This window comes from Scylla paramamosain, chromosome 23, assembly GCF_035594125.1.
Source record: "Scylla paramamosain isolate STU-SP2022 chromosome 23, ASM3559412v1, whole genome shotgun sequence".
NCBI classification, from domain to species: Eukaryota; Metazoa; Arthropoda; class Malacostraca; order Decapoda; family Portunidae; genus Scylla; species Scylla paramamosain.
The window spans coordinates 19810223-19833299 of record NC_087173.1 but is presented as its reverse complement, the minus strand read 5'-3'; the positions used below and the strand labels follow the sequence as shown (position 1 = coordinate 19833299).

General features: G+C 41.2%; 4 protein-coding genes across 12 annotated transcripts in view; all 4 read right to left on the bottom strand.

Annotated features, from left to right (window-relative positions):
* The window catches only part of LOC135112358 (uncharacterized), a 46625-nt gene extending 44279 nt beyond the window's left edge, over positions 1-2346 (bottom strand). Inside the window, exon 1 of one of the 3 annotated variants that reach the window (XM_064026735.1) lies at positions 2266-2346. The gene's annotated coding sequence lies outside the window, so the exon portion shown is untranslated. Of the gene's footprint in view, positions 1-2254 lie in introns of all 3 variants that reach the window. The other 2 variants (XM_064026736.1, XM_064026734.1) reach the window with 2 other exon arrangements.
* A 1316-nt stretch (positions 2347-3662) lies between these two features.
* Positions 3663-14878, bottom strand: LOC135112359 (uncharacterized). 5 transcript variants are annotated; one of them, XM_064026740.1, is made up of 6 exons: positions 14827-14878; positions 8589-8641; positions 8209-8362; positions 7351-7512; positions 5453-5540; positions 3663-5242 (listed from the first exon to the last, which is right to left on the bottom strand). In XM_064026740.1, exons 3-6 carry the CDS (start codon positions 8355-8357, stop codon positions 4112-4114), a joined length of 1530 nt encoding a protein of 509 aa, XP_063882810.1. In that variant the 5' UTR covers positions 8358-8362; positions 8589-8641; positions 14827-14878; the 3' UTR covers positions 3663-4111. The 5 variants fall into 5 exon arrangements, with proteins under 5 accessions (XP_063882810.1, XP_063882809.1, XP_063882808.1 ...); XM_064026739.1 differs by lacking the exon at positions 14827-14878 and adding an exon at positions 9329-9349; XM_064026738.1 differs by lacking the exon at positions 14827-14878 and adding an exon at positions 9329-9347 and having other exon boundaries at positions 7355-7525.
* On the bottom strand, positions 9330-9938 carry LOC135111956 (general transcription factor II-I repeat domain-containing protein 2-like). The gene is made up of 2 exons (XM_064025636.1): positions 9664-9938; positions 9330-9462 (listed from the first exon to the last, which is right to left on the bottom strand). Exons 1-2 carry the CDS (start codon positions 9936-9938, stop codon positions 9330-9332), a joined length of 408 nt encoding a protein of 135 aa, XP_063881706.1.
* Positions 14879-16695: 1817 nt separating the features above from the next.
* Positions 16696-23077, bottom strand: part of LOC135112356 (uncharacterized) — an 11380-nt gene continuing 4998 nt past the window's right edge. For all 3 annotated transcript variants that reach the window (XM_064026729.1, XM_064026731.1, XM_064026730.1), the window contains exons 2-3: positions 20040-20281; positions 16696-18099 (exon numbers count right to left, since the gene is read on the bottom strand). In XM_064026729.1, coding sequence (XP_063882799.1) covers positions 17464-18099; positions 20040-20281 — 878 coding nt within the window. In that variant the 3' untranslated portion in view covers positions 16696-17463. The remainder of the gene's footprint in view (positions 18100-20039; positions 20282-23077) is intronic.

Genomic DNA, 23077 nt, shown 5'->3' with positions numbered 1-23077 from the left:
TACCCCATCAGGTCCATAAGCCTTCCAAGGGTTTAGGCCAGCGGGGGCATGAAAAACATCATTGCGAAGAATTTTAACAGGTAGCATGAAGTAGTCAGAGGGTGGAGGAGAGGGAGGAACAAGCCCTGAATCATCCTAGGTTGGGTATTCAGCAAAGGTTTGAGCGAAGAGTTCAGCTTTAGAGATAAATGTGATAGCGGTGGTGCCATCTGGTTGAAATAAAAGAGGGAAAGAAGAAGAAGCAAAGTTATTAGAGATGTTTTTTGGCTAGCTGCCTAAAGTCACGAGGGGAGTTAGATCTTGAAAGATTTTGACACTTTCTATTAATGAAGGAGTTTTGGCTAGTTGGAGAACAGACTTGGCATGGTTCCGGGCAGAAATATAAAATGCATGAGATTCTGGTGATGGAAGACTTAAGTACCTTTTGTGGGCCACCTCTGTATCACGTATAGCACGAGAACAGGCTGTGTTAAACAAAGGTTTGGATGGTTTAGGTCGAGAAAAAAGAGTGAGGAATGCACGCCTCCATGCCAGACACTATCATCTCTGTTATGCGCTCGGCACACAGAGATGGGTCTCTGTCATGGAAGCAGTAGTCATTCTAAGGAAAAATCAGCAAAATACCTCCTCAGGTCCCTCCAACTAGCAGAGGATCCTGTGGAGGGATTGGAGCGACAGGACAAGATACAGATATGAGATTGTGATCGGAGGAGCCCAACGGAGAAGAGAGGGTAACAGCATAGCAGGATTAGAGATTAGGAAAAGGTCAAGAATGTTGGGCGTATCTCCAAGACGGTCAGGAATACGAGTAGGGTGTTGCACCAGTTGCTCTAGGTCGTGGAGGATAGCAAAGTTGAAGGCTAGTTCACCAGATTGGTCAGTGAAGGGAGAGGAAAACCAATGCTGGTGGTGAACATTGAAGTCTCCAAGAACGGAGATTTCCCCAAATGGGAAGAGAGTCAGAGTGTGCTCCACTTTGGAAGTTAAGTAGTCAAAGAATTTCTTATAGTCAGAGGAGTTAGGTGAAAGGTATATAGCACAGATAAATTTAGTTTGAGAGTGACTCTGTAGTTGTAGCCAGATGGTGGAAAACTCGGAAGATTCAAGAGTGTGGGCACGAGAGCAAGTTAAGTCAATGCACACATAAACGCAACATCCAGCTTTGTATTGAAAATGAGGATAAAGAAATTAGGAAGGAAGAGAAAAGGAGTTATTGTCAGTAGCCTCAGACACCTGCGTTTCAGTGAGGAAAAGAAGATGAGGTTTAGTAGAGGAAAGATGGTCTCCTACAGAATGAAAATTTGATCTAAGACTGCGAATGTTGTAGAAGTTATGAAGAAAAGTTGAGGGAGGTGTCAAGACACTTAAGGTCGATACCAGAAGAGCAGTCCGACCTGGAGACATTTGTGATCCCCTCCCTAGATGGGGACTCCGAAGCTGGTGTAGTAGTAACTATTACTACTACAACTAAATTACTATTACTATTACTATTACTACTACTACTACTACTACTACTACTACTACTACTACTACTACTACTACTACTACTACTACTACTACTACTACTACTGCTACTACTACAACAACAACAACAACAACAACAACAACAACAACAACTGCTACTACTACTACTACTATTACTACTACTACTACTACTATTACTACAACTACTACTACTACTACTACTACTACTACTACTACTACTACTACTACTACTACCACTATTGATACTAATACTAATTATACAACAATTACTACTACTACTACTACTACTACTACTATTACTACTACTACTACTGCTACATATAGTACTATACTACTACTACTACTACTACTACTACTACTATTGCTACTGCTACTGATAATGATAAAAATGGTAATAGTAATAATAATCATAATAATAATAACAATGATAAGAAGAAGCAGAAGAAGAGGAGGAGGAAGAAGAAGAAGGAGAAGAATGATAGTAATGATGATGATATATAATAATAATAATGATAATAATAACAACAATGATAATGATAATAATAATAATAATAACAATAATAATAATAATAATAATAATAATAATAATAATAATAATAATAATAATAATAATAATAATAATAACAATAACAATAATGACTAATAATGGAAATTAGAAAATAGTAGTAATGGTAGTAGTACTTGCAGTAGTAGCAATAATACTAGTAGTAGCAGTAGTAGTTGTTGTAGTTTTTGTTGTTACAGTAATACGAGTAGCACAGATATATACACTATATTTACGGTTTAAGTGAAGAAAAATTCTTGGCACTTCTTAACCTGCTGCTGAGGGAATGGAGGCGTCACTGTAGAATTGTCATTGCACTTAGCATCAAAATGATTGTTTCTTTTATCAGTTAAGTTTGTAATCTTATCACCCTATCTTTACAGTGTTATCTAACATCACTTTTTTTTATGTAAGAGGGTCCCTGGCCAAGGGAAACAAAAAACAAGAGAAAAAATTCCACTGCTATGACAGTTTGAGAACTACATCATCAACGTTCCTATCAGTAGGGGTAGTAGTAGTATAGAAGTAATAGCAGCAGCAGCAGCAGTATTAGTAGTAGTAGTAGTAGTAGTAGTAGTAGTAGTAGTAGTAGTAGTAGTGGTGGTGGTGGTTGTGGTGGTGGTGGTATTAGTTGTATTAGTAACACACACACACACACACACACACACACACACACACACACACACACACACACATACATACACACACACACACAGGTAACCAGGGCGACGAAGAAAATTATACTACCAGTGGCGTATCAGCGCTGTGTCGCTCAGTCCATCAATGTTAATGAAAAAAGTATCGCTATATTGAATTTGCCTGACGTATTCACGCGTGTCCGGCGCAACACCGAGTTTTGATTCAATGGCTGTAGCGGCTCCGTGCCGTGAAGGTGGATGGCGACGCTTACCATGTTTTCTTCAGTTTTCACGGACGTGGGGCAAGTGCTGAGAGTGTGGGAACAAAAATGGATGACGAACTACTGTCTTACTAAGGAATGAATTTCATTCTGATTTTTTTTTTTTTTTTTTTTTTTCTGTTATGCTTTTCCATTTTTTTTTTTTTCCTCTTACTTTCTTCTCTACCTATTTTCAGCTTCGGAACCTTTAGAGTATTCAGTGTCATTCATTCATGTTTTTCTTTTTGCGAGTTCTGTTTTGCGAGTTTTTGCACTTGTTCTCCTTTTGTCAATACTTTTTCTTTGTCTTAACTTTAGCTATCCCTAGTAATTTTCGTTTTCTTTGTTTTTTTTTGTACTCACACACACACACACACACACACACACACACACACACACACACACACACACACACACTCTCTCTCTCTCTCTCTCTCTCTCTCTCTCTCTCTCTCTCTCTCTCTCTCTCTCTCTCTCTCTGTCTATCTATCTATCTCTGTCTCTATCTTTCTTTCTCTCTGTGTGTGTTTGTGACGTTGCCAAAACCATGAAATTGAAGAATAATTCCTCTTAATTTTCCTTCTCAAAATGTATAATAGAAGACTTGCAGATGTGGTAGCCAAGTAGTTCCAGAAGTGACCTGTTATTCCTTTCCTTAAAAATTTGAAGTCGTAGGAAGAGAAAAAAATAAACTTGCATAGAATTACCATTGACAGGGATGAGAGGGCAAAGAAATCAGATAACTCATTTATTAATAAAAATAAATTGAGAAAATAAATTAATCTAAGTATAGAGTCTCATAAAGTTGGACTACAGTCGGACTAACCATGGAAATAACACTAGAAGGTAGCAGGAAATGTAATGTTGCAGCAGTTGAAGGAAGGAAGCTGCTGAGGCAAGAAACTTGACACCACGCAGTTGAATTCTCTATTACTGAAACAAACAATAATAGATTCAATGCACCTCAACGACTGGGTGACGTGGCATCCAGGACCAAATATTGGAACACAAAAGATATGAATAAACAAGATAAAGGAAGATAGAAATTAATAACATAAAAGAAACCTTATTCACAAGAAAAATATAATAATAATAATATATATAATTTACATTTACATGAGGGAACCTAAGGGAGTTCCCATGTCAAGAGACAGACAGACAGACATGAGTGACACAAGTAGCTTCTAATCCAGTGACTTGGCAGTGTCGTTGAACACTGTGATCATCCTTTCAAACAACTTGGCAGCGATCTCCTTCGTGATGTATTCCGAGGAATAAGCCAACTGTGACTGTACCCAGTTTTTGAATCCAAAGATTCCGCATAACATTTTGTATTCAAGGCCATTAACAGAAGAGTAGCCATGGAATTGAGATATCTGAACGTGCTTCCCATTGCCGATAGCTTCGATCGTTGGTGCGTATGTGTTGGTCAATGCCATGTCGTATATAGTCTTATTTCCACGGTCTTTGATCATCGGCTGCAGCATGGTGTCCAGTACTAACTGCTCCACAGGACCCATCTTCCTGATGCGTTCACGAAAGTTCGTGTCAATGTCCACGACGTGCTTCCAAAAGTTGTTCCTGGCGTCCCAAGGCATGACCGTGTCCATACTCATGGGCAGGCTGTGGAAGCCCCACACCATGGAAGTCACGCCTCTCATGTAGCGGCGAGTGCTAACGGGATGGCGCGTAGAGATCACGTAGGAGTCTCGCACCACGCCAGCCTCGCGCACCAGCTCCATCAACGCCACGTTCATCACTCCGAGGAAGCCTGAATTGAAGGTGACCTTGTGCGCCTTGCACTTGGCGTTGAACACCTGCAGGAGTTTGTGGTCCAGGATTTCTGGTCTTAAGGTGTTGGTGTCTGGAGGAGACTCCTTTCTCTCCCCAAAGGCCTCAGTGATGAGAGGGACTCTTGTCATTATCTTGTAACGCTCCTCCAGCAGTGCCTTCAGCCTGCGTGGGTCTTTCTGCAAGGACTCCCTGATCCTGGCCTCTGCTGCCCTGACCTCACTCCGATCACGGAACTCACCAATCTGTCTATCGTCCAGCTGTGCCCCGTCCAGCATGCTGTCCAGGGTTTGGAAGAAGAGCTCTGAGACCACCATGTTACACAAGGCGTCGAAGACTGCGTGGTGCATGTCGATAACCAGGTGGTACTGGTACGGGAAGGCCTCCTTGACTTGAGGTAACATGCAGGGCTCGTCAGGTGGGCAAACCACCAGCCTGGCACGCCACAGGGGACCCTCGACCTTGCTGTAGGCGGAATGCGACGTGATTTTGGCTACGTCCTCTACGTTGCCACCCTCCACCACCTGCCAAGGACACAACAATGAAAATAATGCCCGTAAATATGAAACAAAAACTCCCTTTGCTAACAGATGCTTGAAAATTCGTGAAATATGAAAAAAAAAAAACATACTAAAGCTTCATGGAATTTACACAAAATACAAAGTAACCCTCCATGTTTGCGCACACCAGAGATGGAGATCAATGCTTGGCTTTCCCAACCCTTCGCTCACTACCTGAAAGTCAATCTTGGGTGTGTCCATGTCGGCGACCCACAGTTCTCCATCTCTCTCCCGGAAACGGATCCTCAGTGCCTCCACCTTTCTGCGTGAGGCGTGAAGGCAAAACACTAGTCTTAGGTGATGGCAGAGCAAATGAAATCCCTAAGTAATAAAAATCTGTCCATAAAAGCTAGAGAAAATTTGTTCATATATTGGAGAGTCACCAAAAGCAAAATAAATAAATAAATAAATAAATAAATAAATAAATACATTTTTATAGAAAGTAGAGTTGAGAAGTTGTTCCCTTGGCCATGGTACGTTGAACAACTCCTCAACTCTACTTCTACCAAGTTACATCATTATAGTCAACGGGAAGGATCGCACTCTTCAAACGGGTTAGCTTCAGTGGATTTACGAGTAATGCATGGCTGGCTCTTGGTACAATGAGGACTCCACGTCTTCTCTGCACCATGCAATGCCTGATCATGTCTTCTGCGAAGGTGAAACGTTGCAATAAAGGAAGAAGAAACCCTGGATCTATGCATATATATATATATATATATATATATATATATATATATATATATATATATATATATATATATATATATATATATATATATATATATATATATATATATATATATATATATATATATAGGAAATACAAATATAAGTAGGACAAGAAAAACTGTCTTAATCCCGCTCGCCACTGTTATGCTGGTGACTCCACATTGCATCTTTCCACATCATGTTTCAGACGCCCAGTGTTGTAGGACTCACCCAGTGTTGTAGGACTTAAAAAAAAACCGAAAGGATGCCATAGGACGCACGACTTGTGATTTTCTTTCATTTTATGAATGGGCAAAAATTCCTTTCATTCAGTGCTTTGTGTTTTGGGCATAACAAATTCTTTTCATTCATTGCCTCGAAAGTTCAATTTTCCCCTTATCCATTTGACACAATCCTCTAGGCAACTATCTCCTCTTCTCCAGTGACACACGTCATTCTCCGTCAACTGTGTTAAACATTCTTGGTCCGTTTTTCCATAAATCTCTGAAATGGAAACACCGCTCCACTAATACAGGTTAGAGTTAAAAGTTTCTCGCCTCATGGACGCTCCCCGCCCTTCTTATTGACTCCCTTCTACCTCTCTCACTTCGCCGCCGTGTATTTTCATGCCTGCTGCTCTTCTGAACATGCTAACTGCATGCCCTCCTTCTTCTCTCCCCCCTCCCTCCCTTCCTCCCTCCCTCCCGCTGCTCTAGACTTTCTACTCACTCTCACCCTTTTTTTGTTCACCTCCCTAATGCAAGAATTAATTAGTCGTTTCACTCTTTGATCCCCATTACTGGCAGACTGTGGAACTCTGCCTGCATCTGTATTTCTCCTTTTCTGCGGCTTGACCTTGCATAGGTGAGGAGTTTTAAGGCAGCCTTAAACCTGAATTGTCCCTTCTTTAATATTCTTTCTTTTTAAAGGGAGAAACAATATGACCTTTTTTGTGAATTTCTTTTTTGCTCTTGAGTCTTTCTTCTGTGAGAATAAAATACGGGGTCTGCTGTCTGAGGCCACATCCATGGATACAAAAATTTAGGAAAGAAATACATGTACTCTTCATTCCACTAAGCTCCGCCCGTGGTGGAGACCAGAGGGCGTTGCCTTGCTCCGCGCTGAGTGACTGCCAGCGGGAGAGAAGACCAGCATCTTGTCCTACATCTTGTTCCTAGTGATTTAGAAATATTGCTTATTGAATAACTTAAGTACCTGATTAAGAATTTATTCTCTCTCTCTCTCTCTCTCTCTCTCTCTCTCTCTCTCTCTCTCTCTCTCTCTCTCTCTCTCTCTCTCTCTCTCTCTCTCTCTCTCTCTCTCTCTCTCTCTCTCTCTCTCTCTCTCTCTCTCTCTCTCACCTACAGATGTGCATCAGGACATCCTGGCACAGGTCTGGAGTCACGGGGCGCGCCGTGTTCAGGGTGATGGCGGTGGTGACGGTTATACCTCCGGTTTCCACTTTGGCCGCTATCTTCCTTACATAGCTGTCTATCTTGTACCTCCACCGCGGCTCGCTCGTGCTGCAAGGAGTGCCTGAGGTACATGTTGTTCCTTTCAGAGGGAAGTCTTGTAAACCTCACACGTAAGTCATAACTACAGTGTTTCGCCGCCCGCACAGGAGTCACGAGGGAAATGTGGCGGCGAGGCGTGAGGGCAGGTGGCTGAGGCACCGATTCATTTCATCACGATACAATTTACTGCAAGATTACAAGTCTGCTGATAAATGTGTGGAGAAAATTTTGCTGCTGAGAGAATTGAATGCTCGACGCTGTTTGAGGGTCGCTCGCCCTCACACACCACTGTCGTGACTCATGAACGCTGTGTGAGGATCCCTCGCCCTCACACACCACTGTCGTGACTCATGAACGCTGTGTGAGGATCCCTCGCCCTCACACACCACTGTCGTGACTCATGAACGCTGTGTGAGGATCCCTCGCCCTCACACACCACTGTCGTGACTCATGAACGCTGTGTGAGGATCCCTCGCCCTCACTCACCACTGTCGTGACTCATGAAATCTGTGAGAGGATCCCTCGCCCTCACACACCACTGTCGTGACTCATGAACGCTGTGTGAGGATCCCTCGCCCTCACTCACCACTGTCGTGACTCATGAAATCTGTGTGAGGATCCCTCACCCTCACACACCACTGTCGCGACCCATGACCGCTGTGTGAGGATCCCCCCCCCATCTCACTCACCACTGACGTGACTCACCTGTGGCTCGTGGGGACAGAATAGCGGCGGGAGTGTTGCCGACCCACGGAGGCTGCTGCCGTCCTACGGAGACCGCTGGCTGTGGAGGGCACCCATGCCCACGTCCACACCCAACGAGGCACCGCTCTGCAGCCCGCCGGTGCCACCATCCTCACTGGGCACGACAGACATACAGACAAACAAACACCGGTGTGATAATGCGGGTGGTGTCGCCTCCTTCCAAAAACAATGATTTTTCACAATTGTCAAGGCTTTGCTTTACGTTTTTAACATTTTCGCTTTTGTACGAGTATTCCTGTGTTATAATAATAATAATAATAATAATGATAATAATAATAATAATAATAATAATAATAATAATACCAACAGTATTTCTTTACCTTATGGCTTCAGTTAGGACTAACTTCTTTGTAACTTTCCCAGCCACTGCGATCTGAAAATCGAGACGTTCCTTTAAGACCTGGGCTGTTATCGTGACACAAATGATTTTTTTTTTTACATACATCTTATCTCATACATGACATCATTGTTATCACTTCTTTTCGTTATCATGTATCGCTCTCCTATGTCAGCAACGGGGAACCACGCATTACCAATGTACCCGTGAAAAACACTCGAGAATCTTATGGTAAACTCAAATAAAGACCCAACGAAAATATAAAATGTAGGTAGAGGTAAATGAGTATATGGGCAATTATAAGTCTAATTTTTATTATTGTGTCTCCTAGTATTAACCGAGCGGTGTAGGCCGGGGTGTCAAACTCATTTATCCCAAGGGGCCAGATTTCACCTTCACATTCAATGTGCGGGCCAGATAATCACGTATGACCATAATAATATTAATAATAATAATAATAATAATAATAATAATAATAATAATAATAATAATAATAATAATAATAGGTAATTATATAATAATAATAATAGGTAATTATATAATAATAATAATAATAATAATAATAATAATAATAATAATAATAATAATAATAGGTAATATTATAATAATAATAATAATAATAATAATAATAATAATAATAATAATAATATATTCTACCTTCACTCGCGTTTGCACACACGTAACCAAAAGATAAACCAGTAAAGAAAAGGAAGCATCATTTACCTTAATTCCTGGTCGTGCTGCTCCCAGAAACTTGGCACCTCTTGGTCTGTACAAGTTCGTCTATGTTTGGCGCCAGAGACTGAGCAATGGCTACTTTCAGTGTTGAGTTGAGGTGTTCATTAGTGAGCCGAGACCTGAGTCCAGACTTGTTCAAGTTCATCAGTGAGAAGAGTTACTCACAGACATAGGTACTGCCGAACATTGACATAATCTTTGATGCCAAACATTTGATTCGAGGATATCTTGGCCCAACATATTGATAGAATGTACCAATATCAACACTTGAGAACTTTTCCTTCAACGCAGAATCGCAATGAAGATCAATTAGTTCTAACTGAATATCCTCTGGTGTCTCATCAGGATTTGCAGCGAAAGGATTTCGAAAGATCGAGAAATCACTCTCAAGGTTCTTTAAGTCTGCAAATCTTTCTCCAAATTCGTTCAGTAACTTGGAAATCATGTTGCAGTACTTTTCTCTGCTGATAATTCCACGAAACTCAGGTGTGCTTTGCAATGATTTCAGTGTAGGAAAGTGTGCAGCATTATTCGCTGCTAGTTGACGTTCAAAAAGTTTGAGCTTCACCTCAAAAGCACGAATGGACTCATGCATGTCTGTCACCAATTTATTGCGACCTTGCAGTCTTGTATTGAGCAAATTCAAGTGTTCTGTCATATCTACCATGAAGGCTAAATCTTGAAGCCAATCATAGTCTTTCAGTTCCTGGACATTTCTTCCTTTGTTATGCATGAAACTTTGTATTTCACTTCTTAATTCATAAAAGCGCTTCAGCACAATTCCCCGGCTTAACCAACGAACATCAGTGTGATAAGGCAGACCGTGAGAGTGAGTTTCCTCCAATAGGCAGTTGAACTGTCTGTGGTTCAGACCTCGCGCTCGTATAAAGTTTACTGCCTTGACAGCAACATCCATAACGTGATCCATCTTTAATATTTTACTGCAAAGCACTTCCCTGTGAATTATGCAATGAATTATGCAATTTGATGGTCTGAATTCAGGGTGAGTAGTTTTTCCTTTAACTTTGCTGTCACGCCAGCCTTTCTACCAACCATTTGAGATGCTCCATCTGTTGTCAGACTCACAGTTTTCTTCCAGTCAACACCTATCCCATCAAGTGCACCAGTCAAACTCACAAATATATCATCCCCTGTTGTTGTTGTTCCTTTCATTGGTACTAATTCCACAAATTCTTCAGTTACCTGCATATTTTCATCAACACCACGTATGAACACTGCTAGTTGAGCTATGTCAGTAATGTCTGTACTTTCATCGATTGCTACAGAAAATGCTACAAATTTAGCAACTTTTTCTTTGAGCTGACTATTAAGATTTTCTGACAGTTCATTTACTCTTTCTGCAACTGTATTTCTTGAAAGGCTTATGTTTGCAAATGATCTACGTTTTTCAGGGCAAATATCTTCTGCGGCCATCATCATGCATTTCTTTATAAAGTCCCCTTCTGAAAATGGTTTCGATGACACAGCTATTTCCCGTGCAATCCTATAACTTGCCCGTACTGCAGTGTCACTGGCTTCATGAACACGCTGATACACTGACTGCTGCCTTTTGAGAGACTGTTCTAGCGTCTTTACTTTTTCTTCACGAAGTTTTCCACTATACACATCATACTTTGAAGCATGAGTGCTTGTGTAATGTCGCCGAATGTTATATTCTTTTGACACCGCTATAATTTGGTTGCAAATCAAACAAGTTGGTTTTCCATTCACTTCAGCAAAAAAGTAAGATATTTTCCACTTTTCCTGCATCACACGATGTTCTTCAGTAACTGTTCGCTTCTTGGAAATCATGATGAGATGATATGCAGTAAGAGTCACACCAAAATCTGACACTGTGACGCTCTCGAAGGACAAAGCAGGACTGAAGTCAAAGGCCGATTCTCGGTGAGACGGAGGAATGACGAGTTATGGTCACGTCTAATACATGTATATTACGGAGCAGGGCCCGTACGACTACGTGTATTCTCGTCACCTATAGTCACTGGTTTTGGAACGCAGTCGACGAGACGAAATGGTCACATGATTTACGTAAAAATATATGAGAATAATTCATTCACTACAAAACACGATAGAAAACTTGAAGCAGATGGTAAAGTTCCTGCTGGTGACATTGTGTTTGCAATCACTTACTTTAATTAAGAAAAATACTTTTAACAATAACACACACACACACACACACACAGAGAGAGAGAGAGAGAGAGAGAGAGAGAGAGAGAGAGAGAATGTTGGCGGGTGGCGGCGAGCCGGACACACACACACACACACACACACACACACACACTTGACGAGGTTGGGAGTTACTATACCACAGAGGAACATCACCGCCCAAAAAATATAATAGTATCTTTATATCTTTATATAATGACTTTAAAATGCAAAGGGCTGGCTGGCTTAATCATTCCTGTAAAAAGACCAACTGTAAGACTGAAATATGAGACGTGCCGCGGGCCGCACATAGTAGTGTGGCGGGCCGCATGCGGCCCGCGGGCCGCGTGTTTGACACCCCTGTGTCACTGTAGGGGGAGGCGCCGCGCTGCAGTTGTGACGGGACGACGCTTCCCTAATGCCGCCACCTCAGAGTCATGCATGAGGAGGTGCCGTCCTGGCCTGGATTCATCACGGGAATCCGAATATAAGAAATGAAAAAAAAAAAAGGGAGGTATACAGCCCACCAGTACTGAGCCGACTAGCACAACCAACACCACCCCGACAATTACCATCTCAACAAACATCGCCACCACCACCACCACCACCACTACTACCCTACTCGTTCGTCTAGACATCATTGATGGCAAGCTGCCCTGAATTAACACGTGACCTCCTGACTGCTGCACCTCCCCTGAAGATCGGAATTCCCTACTCACTCTTCCTGTTATCTGCAGTATGAGGGATGATGACATCACGCTCACTCCTCGTGCTGCAGACTCTCGGCAGCCCAGGAGCAGCAGCGGGACGGAAAAAAAAATAATAATCTGTTTCCACAGCAACAAGATAAAACGAGCAGCGACCCGGCATGTGCTAGAGTGCTGTTGTGCTGAGACCTCCCTTCTCCTCTTCCTCTTCCTGTTGTTCATCTGTCACTACAGCCATAACAACACCCTAATAAATCAGTGTCACTTCAAATAGAGTGTTTTTCAAGATTGTGGAGGTGCGACGTAGAATTGTTTCAGAATAAGGTCCTTAGTCTGGGAAGTCTGCGCCCACCAGTGCCTTCACCAGCAAGGGAGTGAGCGGGGCTGTCAGTCTCCAGGCAATACTCAGAGAGGTTGCCTGTGCAGGACAGGCAGTTCATGTCTTTCTACTGGCGGCTAGGTTTCTGTGTGAGATTTGATCTTGTGTGTATGTGTGTGTGTGTGTGTCTGTGTGTGTGTGTGTGTGTGTGTGTGTGTGTGTGTGTGTGTGTGTGTGTTTGATTCTCTGCTTTGTTTATTTTTATTTTATTTTTTTTCGTTTGTTTGACTTTTCTATTTTGTTATTTTATCTTGCGCCTTGAAGTGAGCCTGTTTCAGTCAGTCAATCAGACACTCAATCAGTTAGTCAATCAATCAATCAGTGAACCAGTCAGTCACTCAGTCAGTCAATCAACCAGTCAGTTAATCAGTCATTCAGTTAATCAGTCAGTCAGTCAGCTAATCAGTCAATCTTCTGTTCTTTCCTTTCCTGTCCCATACGTTTCTTATGTATTCTTCTTTTCCTTCAGTTTCATGCGTCTCTCACTTCAGAATATTAGATAATATAGTGCCTCGTCTGGACCTACAACTCTGATGCTGTCTGTTTTTCCATTACCTTCCTTTTCTCGCCCTTTGTAATCCTCCTGGTCCTTCTCTTTTTTTTTCGCCTTCTCTTCTCTCTTGAGAGACGTAATTGCTTCCTGTTGTCCTCGTCTTTCCTGCAAACACGAGCCGTCGGAATACAGGTCACCGTAATTACCGCTACTCGACACTCATTCAGAGGTTCCCATAAACTCTTCCATTGCTCCTCGTGTGGTTCTGCGAAAGTTTACTGCCGATGATGATTCCGTTGTGTTACTTTTTTTTTTTTTTTTGCTCGGGAAGTGAAATGGATGAACTGCGAAACTTTGGGACACTGTAATAATGAGAGACTAATCTGCATCGGGACATTTCTGTGTTTTTCTGTACTTCTTTTTTGGTTCTGGACGTGAACTGGGTGAAAACTGAAACCCTGGGATACTAGTAATAAGGGACAGATTTGGAACATGGTATCAGGATAGGACAAGACATAATGGGTTCAAGCTTGATAAAATTAGATCTAAACAGAGATATTAAGGAATTGGTTCTCACATAGAGTAACAGATAAATGGAATGGACTCAGTGATCATCAGGTTGTCAGTGCTGAATCACTAGGGAGCTTTAAAAAAAGATTAGACAGATTGATGGCTGAGGATGACAGGTGAAAATAGGGAGATATGTTTCTTACGAGGACTGCCACGTGTAGACCTGATGGTTTCTTGCAACTTCCCCTATTTTCTTATATTCTCATCGTACTGAGTTGTCGAGAAATTATGCCATGTTGAGATGCATTATGTGACAGTAGGTGGAAACGGCTTGAAAGTTGAAGGAAAGTAATGCAGAAGTTAGCAGAATTCAGTAGAAATTATACAGAAAGTTGGTACACGGAATACATAATCTTATATTTTACGTGTCTAATTATGCATAATGTTCAGAAGACAGACAGACAGATATATAAATATAGATAGATAGAATGATTGACAAATGCTGTGACAGGTGGATAGACACAAATACATATATAGATTGGTAGATAGGTATGTAGATGAGGAGAGAGAGAGAGAGAGAGAGAGAGAGAGAGAGAGAGAGAGAGAGAGTCGGGGGAGGTGAGGGGGAAGGTTTGTATAAATATCAAGTATCCAAGACGGTGGTGACATCTGGCGGGCGTGTCCTAACTCCCTCGCTCCTCACCAAGCCAAGCCAGGTGCGCGCCAATCAATATGCTCAAAAATACCTGAAAGCACCGCCCTCATTGGCTGAGCGAGATGCCGTGACGTGTTTTGTGTGGTGATTGGTGGGTGGGTGTTAATGCTGATGATGATAATGATGATGATGATGATGATGATGATGAGAAGGAGGAGTGAGAGATTAATAATAATAACGATGATTGTAATGATGATGATGAGTGTAATGGTGATAAAGAGAATGGTAATGATAATATTAGTGGTAATGATGATGATGATGATGGTGATGGTGATAATGATAATGCTGGGGATGATGTTGATAAAGAGGATGATGATAATTATATGAATAGTGATGATTATGATTATGAGTGGTGATGATGATGATGATGATAAGTTCTAAGATTCATTCACTAAAGGTATATGAAACAATCTGAAGCTTTTGTGTCGAGGCTTCATTTATGTAGTTCGTAATTAATATTTGTGATGATAATGATGACGATGGTGATGAGAAAATTGTGCCTCGATATTTTACCTCTTCCATGTAGCTCTTATCCTTCTCGACCTGCCCTCCGTCATTAACTCCCTCAATTTGATGTATTCCTCCATTTATCTCCTTACTTGCATAAAAAAAGATAAAAACTCCCAAACAGGACTGAACTGGACTGAACAGGATTGATTGTCACTGTTTCTTCCTCCCCCTCCTCCCTATCTCCCTCACACACACACACACACACACACACACACACACACACTTAGAATTCTTTCTCTCTTTTTCATTTTACAAGATAAAATTTAATCGTTATTCAATTATCAGGTACATCAATTATTTACCCCCTGCCATGTAATTTTATCTCTGGTTGAAAATCATTGATCTAACTATAATTATTAATTTCTCTAATTCTAAAGTTTTTTTTTTTACTTTTTTTTATAAAATGTCGAAAGATTCAGTCCAGATTCATGAAGTAATTTGAGATTCCTGCAATTCGTAAAAGTTTACGTATTTGTTTGTTTTGGTTAGTTAAATTTTCTTCAGTATAAGTTTATTAATTCCAAGATCATGTTCATAAAAGTTTAAGTAATTTTTTATGATTTTGTTTAGTTTCTTTCAGTCTAGGTCAATGATTCGAAGCTTTGGTGACCTTTAAAAGTTCTTTATATATATATATATATATATATATATATATATATATATATATATATATATATATATATATATATATATATATATATATATATATATATATATATATATATATATATATATATATATGATTTTACTTAGTTTTCTTCAGTCTAAGTTTTGGTGGCCTTTAAAAGCTCAAGTATTTGTTTTGTGGTGTATGTAACTGTCTTCTGTGTACACTTTGCTCTGTGCTTTCTGAGTCACTGGAGGGAAAAAAAATTAGATTCCCTCACTAACCTTTGCCTGTTAGAATATGTCATCTGCGACAGAGTTATTGCTCCTCTGACTTGCAATATCAATTTCTTCAGATTGTATGAAGACGAAACCTAATTTATATGCATTCTTTTTTCTTTATTATTGTCTGAATTGTCCTTTTTTAAACCTACTTTTTTTTCCTTGACTAGTAAATTTCATGACTACAGGCAGAATTAAGACACACATGCTATACTTTCTTATATATATTCTGTTTTTAATTCTTTCTAACCAGTCTTTTTTTTTTTCATTTTTTTTAATTGTCCTTTTTTCTAAACCTACTTTTTTCCTGCCTTGTAATGTTCATGATTTCAGGCAGAATTAACACATAAGATACTTAGATCTATTATACACATCCTTATTCTAACTCTAATTCTTTCTGACTGCTATTTTTCTTTCTTTTTTTTTTCTCTCTCTCTCTCTCTCACTGAATTGTCCTTTTCTTAATCTACTCTTTTCCTGACTTATGATGTTCGTGACCAGGTAGAATTAAGACACGTAATGAACTTTTTGCGTTAACTTTTAGATTATTCCTGGCTAGTTTCTATTTTTTCTCTTTTTTTTTTTTATCTATTTATTAACTTGACTCGTAATGTTCATGACTTGAGGCAGACTTAAGACACAAATACTTGACATTTCTAAGTTGTTTTTAGCTAGCTAGTGTTTTACTCTCTCTCTCTCTCTCTCTCTCTCTCTCTCTCTCTCTCTCTCTCTCTCTCTCTCTCTCTCTCTCTCTCTCTCTCTGCATTGTTACTTTTATTTCTTTATATATATATATATATATATATATATATATATATATATATATATATATATATATATATATATATATATATATATATATATATATATATATATATATATATATATATATATATATTTTTTTTTTTTTTTTTTTTTTTTTTTTACCAATTCTGTTAGCAATTTATAATAACCATGACGTCAGGTAGAGTTAATACACAAATATTTTACTTTCCTATTTACTTGCTAAAATTCTCATCTGTCATTTCATTCTACAGTTTGTTCCTATTCTTCTTTATCTATTCTGCGTATAACTAATGATTTACGTCTTAAGGTTAAGTCGAGACACTGTACCTAAGTTTCCCTTTACATGCTAAATTCTTCCCCCCCGGTTCTTGCTTGCTGTCTTATAATATTATTTTTCTTTTTTGGTTCCTTTTCTCGTTTTTCCCTTCTTTGTATATTCCAGATTCTTCTGCATCAGTTCTTGTTTTGCCTGTTCAATTGGTTTCCCTCCTGTCATAACCTTCCTTTTGTTTCTTTTCTCATTTTCCCTCTCTCTCTGTAAGACCTTTGAAGTAATACTCCTGTACATTCTACATTCTTCTTCACCACCTCTTGATTTTTTTTTTTTTCTCTCTCTCTCTCTGTCTGTCTCCGTGTGTGTTCTTGTCCTCTTACAACCTTCCTTTCTCTTCCTGTCCTCACTTTTCTGTTCTCTGTAAGATCTCTTAGCTGTTACTTCTGTACACTGTAAATTCTTTCCTATCAACTGTATACTTCTCTCTATTTGATCTTCCCGCCTATTTCTTTTCCATTTTTCTCCGCTCCTTCTACCACAACAACTTTCAGATACTATTTGATATACATCACAAACTCTATACATTCTCTCCAATTACCTGTCTTTTCATCACTACCTTCCCACTCTCTTTATACCCTTCAGTCTTAATGTGCCCCGTTTTTCCCTCTTTTTATGCCTCCTTTACAAGACTCTTAGATGCTCAATCGTCTTATGGTGCTAAGGAGGCCGGGATCTGCTTTCCCCTCAATGGCACCACCGCCTCGTGCCTGAGCCGCTTCCCCTCGCCTTGCTCTCGCCTCCCGCTCGTCTTCCTCCTTCCCGAGGGTCGCCGATCGCATTTCAAGGAGTCTTAGGGCGCGAGGTATCGTTTTCCCTTCTTTAATCCGCTTTTCCTGCCCTATATTATCCTCCGGCGTGTGTATGCTACTGTCCGGAGTCGGCGAACCGCTAACTGGGGTGCCCGCCGCGCTGCCTGGAGTGCACGTCTCGCTGTCTGGGGTCTGCACCTCACTGTCCGGGGTGCTTGCCTCCTCCCCGCCCTCCCCGCCCTCCTCCAGGATCGACTTCGGTTTGTGCCTTGATGTGAGGCTGCGGGAGGGTCTTCTAGGGGCGTGCGTTGGGGGGCGGGAGCGGCGGAGGAGGGAATGGGTGCGTTTGGGTGTAGTGGCGGACCTGTAGGAAGGGTGGTGGTGGTGTGGGTCGCACGCCTCGAAGAGTCCCAAGGCGCTGAGGCACTGGTCGGGGTGACCGCCGCAGCTCGCGCACTGCCGGCTGGAAGCGCCTGTGGGGTCCGAGGTGGTGACGGCGAGGTGTTTGTGCAGCGACACCTGTGGAGGGTAGAGAGAGAGGTGGGTTAGTGAGAGGGGTTTGTATTTGTATCTGTCTGTCTGTTTGTGTATGTCTATTTGTTTATCCGTCTACATACTCATCTATCTTTCCAACCATCTATATATCTGTCTATATTTCTCTGTCTGTTTATCTATCTATCTATTTGACGGTGACGAAAGTGAAAGGGAACTGCACGATGCACGTGAGGCCCAGGACGAGATGATGAATGTTTGTCAGAAGGAAGAGGACAGCTTAAGAGAGCAAAGAAGAGAGGGGAGCTGGAAAAACATGCAAGAGATGGAAGAGGAATTCAAATATAGTGAAGAGGAAAGTGGATCTGAGAAAGAATACTGTGGAGAGGAAAATGGACGTGGTACTGAGGAGGATCTTGTGATGGATGAGGAAAGTGGAGACACCGGATCGTCTTCCTTTTGCTCCCCCGGTAAAAGTTATCCAGTAGGTGTCGAGATTTAATATTTTCCCTGCTACTTGACATGTTTTCCATAATAATTAAGCATTCTTTGACATTTCTTTTTGCTCTACAGACACCTGCAACTTTTATACTGGTTAGAAATTGCTAATCCTATTGTTGTAATTTTCCCTTTTTTTTTTTTTTCTTTCCCATCAGTGTTTGTAAAGATTTCATTGTTTTTTGGTGCTGCTCAATTATCGCAAATCGTAGTGAAAGGGTTAAGAGGAAGAAGGAAGGAGTTAAGAGAAGAAGCTGGCTAAAAGTACGACTTCTAATTGACAGAGTGGCATTTATAAATATACTTACCTACCCACCTGTCTGTCTGCTGTCTATCTGTCTGTCCGTCAGTCTCCCTACCACTACCTTTCTATCTAGATTCTTTATAATGGAGACATTAGAGAAACTGTCAGCCTTCCGTACACACACACACACACACACACACACACAAGCACACACACATATGTATATATATATATATATATATATATATATATATATATATATATATATATATATATATATATATATATATATATATATATATATTGAATTGGTATGTACATTTTCAAAGTCAATACTACTACATCAATAAGCCGTTCTCTCTCTCTCTCTCTCTCTCTCTCTCTCTCTCTCTCTCTCTCTCTCTCTCTCTCTCTCTCTCTCTCTCTCTCTCTCTCTCTTTCTCCCAAACACAAGCAACCTTTACGATAACTCTATCTTGACCCCTCCCTCTTATCTTTCTCGTCTCCTCCCTTTTACTTGTCAATAATTCCACTTCACCTTTTCTCCAATCCCCTTCGCTCTCCGTCACCTGATTCCCAATTGTTGAGTGTTTACCGCGCCTGCGAATTCCCGCGAGAACCTCATGACAATGGATGTTTTTCACCATGTCACCGAGGAAAGCTGGGAAAGGTGAGAGGTGGAGGGTATGTCTCGTCTCTCTCTCTCTCTCTCTCTCTCTCTCTCTCTCTCTCTCTCTCTCTCTCATCTCTCTCTCTCTCTCTCTCTCTCTCTCTCTCTGTTTGTCTGTCTCCGTGTGTGTTTTTTCTCCTTTCCTCCATTCTCCTCACCCACTCCCCTGCCATCTTCTTTCTATCCCTCCCTTTCCTTCCCTTCCTTTCTCTGCCCTTCCCTTTCCTTCTCTTTTCTTCTCTTCGCTTCTCTTCTCTTCTCTTCTCTTCTCTTCTCTTCTCTTCCCTGTTCTTCCCTTTTCTTCCCCTCCCTTTCCTTCCCTTCTCTTCCCTTCCCTTCCCTTTCCCTTTCCTTTCCTTTCCTTTCCTTTCCTTTCATTCTCTTCCCCTCGCTTTCCTTTCCTTCCCTTCCCTTCTCTTCCCTTCTCATCTATCTTATCCTTCAATACTCGTTCCTTCCATCCCTATCTAGAACACCCTGACAATGAAAAGAAACAAGTCAGAGAATACCGCTTCAAAGGCAACATTCCAGACCAACAGCTCAGTTTCAACCAACCTTAGCCTTGCTCCTTCGCGGCAAAGTAGACGGCGACTTTGGAAAATCCTGCCCAAACGCCGCTGCCAAGTCATGCTGGGCCGCTAGATCCAAACCCTTGCCCAAGACGAGAGATCGAAACCCGCCCTGCCTTAGTGTGAGGGAGTAGCCAGCGCGCCGCACCTCGGACGCTCCCTCAGGCATAAGCGACTGGGACCTCCGCGCCGCCCGCCTCCCCGTCACTGCCTCCATAACGCCGCTACCTGCAGGAGGGATACGTGTTTGGTTGTTGATTTATACAGGTTGGGAAGAGCGGAAGACATGAAAAGAGACGAGAGAGAGAGAGAGAGAGAGAGAGAGAGAGAGAGAGAGAGAGAGAGAGAGAGAGAGAGAGAGAGAGAGAGAGAGAGAGAGAGAGAGAGAGAGAGAGAGATTATTTAATACCTGCATTTTATGGAGAAAGAAGAGACAGGTGTTTTGATTGTTCATTTATACTAAGACACGGAGAAGGTAGAGAGAGAGAGAGAGAGAGAGAGAGAGAGAGAGAGAGAGAGAGAGAGAGAGAGAGAGAGAGAGAGAGATACACGAGAAGAGACGACAGAAGATAATTCGACACTTTCACATCCTGAAGGAAAAAAGAACAGATGTTTGTTAATTTATACAGAAAGAGACTGAGAAAGAGAGAGTGAGAGGGAGGGGGTGAGGAGAACAGAAGATGTCAAGATGTAATTGAATACTCGCTAATTCATGTTTGAGTATTAAATTGTACAGAAAGGACACAGGTGGAGAAAGAAAGAGAAGAGATGGAAGGACAGGACACGTGTACAGAAAGGATGAGAATAGAGGAAGAGAAGAAAACAGATGGATGGATAGAAGAAGGAATCAGAAAAAGAAAGAGAGAGAAAGGGAAACGAGATAAAAAGTACTCGTGGAGAATGGACGGAAAGAAAAAGAGATAAAAAAGGATGTCACAAGTAAAGAAAGAAGAAGTAAGGGAGAAAAAAAGAAAAGCGGCAAGAGTAGAGAAAAAAAGAAAAGGAGATTGGTAAAGAAAGAAAAGATGAAAAGAAGGAGCGAGGAAAAAAAGAATGACAAGATTGAAAAGGCAAAAACTTAAGAAAAGAAACGAGAAGTCTGTATGTTTGTGTGTGCATGTCTATCTTTCCTTCTGTTTGTATCTCTGTATTTATGTGTCTCACGAAAATTTGTATTCATTAAACTGTGGTGTCACTTTTCCTTTATCACCACGTCAGCTCCCTGGTAAAAAAGAAAAGTTTGAAATCTTTTGCCGGCTGTACCTCTCTGTCTCTCTTTCTCTCTGTCTCTTTTTGCATATACGAGTATGTATCTCACTAAATTTTGTATTCATCAAACCTCACTGCCATCTCTTTATCACCTTGCCAGCTCACAGTTGAGAGAGAGAGAGAGAGAGAGAGAGAGAGAGAGAGAGAGTTTGAAATGACTCCCGCTGGCTAACCATACACGTAGCATTGAGTGAAGCTCCGAAACACTCGCGGGTTCGAAACAGTTCCAGTCTCATTTAACTGGACCGAACTTTTGTGAACCGCCAACAACACCTCTTCAAATTTGCATAGTGTACGTGGAAATAGTTTTCACACACACACACACACCAGCAACTTTAACGATTACATTAAAAGTAAGTGAAGGAGAGAAGAAAACAAGGAGGAAGAGAAAGAGAATTAGGAGGAGGAGGAGGAGGAGGAGAAAGAGGAGGAGGAGCAGGAGGAGCAGAAGAGATAGAGGAGTGGTAGATCGAGTGGAGCTCGATCGGTAAGATGTCTCTCTCACGCTCTGATCCAGGGCTCGATCCCCGATACGGCGCCTTTCTCCCGAAGCTCGAATCTGTTTGAACTTCTGAATCAGTTGCTCAGTATTCCAATGTACTGAGTGTGTTCTTGATGTGCCTTAGCTTGTGGCGTGTATATATACATCCATATACTTATCCACCAATTTAACAAAGGTTTCAGGATTATATAAGAGTGATATTGGCCAATGGTAACAAAAAAAGAGCGAAAAAAAAGGCCCCACTAAGGTGCCAGTCCCAAAAGAGATGTTAAAAGAATCATTCAGAATTGGAGGATGTCTTGAAAACCTCCCTCTTGAAATAGTTTAAGTCATACGGAGAAGAAGGTACAGAAGCAAGCAATGAATTCCAGAGTGTAAACGAAGTGGCTGTGCACACTTTTATACTTTAAATCGGTGTTACTGTCTGGCCATGTGTTGCTGTTGCCTTGTGAGACTACGAATATTACAATTCTAATGCTATTTCTTAATGGTGTTTGTTAGCTGCATGCTTTTACTCGAGTGCAGTTTTATCAGCAGAAAAAAAAAATCGAGTAACTAGACAGAAGAGATTGATAAGGCCAAGTGTTGTTGTTCTTGAGTGATACAAAATGTACCATGATACTGAAGGCCAACCATTGTGACGATGGTGGTTTGGCTGCGTCTCGCCGCCCTTCGTGTGCAGGAGTTTCAGTTCACGAGGCGCTTTGTTCCCACTCAAGTTATAAGGTAAAGATAGACTGTTGTTGTTACTGCTGCTGCTACATGTACTACTGCTGCTGCTGTTACTACTACTACTACTACTACTACTACTACTACTACTACTACTACTACTACTACTACTACTACTACTACTGCTGCTGCTATTGATGCTGATGCTGCTGCTACTGTTACTACTACATTACAAGAAAAAAAATAAAAGCAACAAAAATAAACAACAAAAACGACAACAACAACAATCAACAAACAGCAACATACAACATGCAACAACAACAACAACACATAACAACACAACAACAACAACCACAATCAACAACAGACGACAACAACAACAGACCACAACCACAAGCACGACAAAAATCAACAGACAACAAACAACATCGCCTCTTCCAACTAAAAAAGAAGAAAAAAAAAACACCTATTCTCATCTCCACTATATCCTTGCACACCCCGTCTTCCCCAACCTCCTCCCGCTCTCCACAATGCACCATCCCCCTCCTCTCCCCACTTTCCTACCTTCTCCCCCTCCCCGCGAC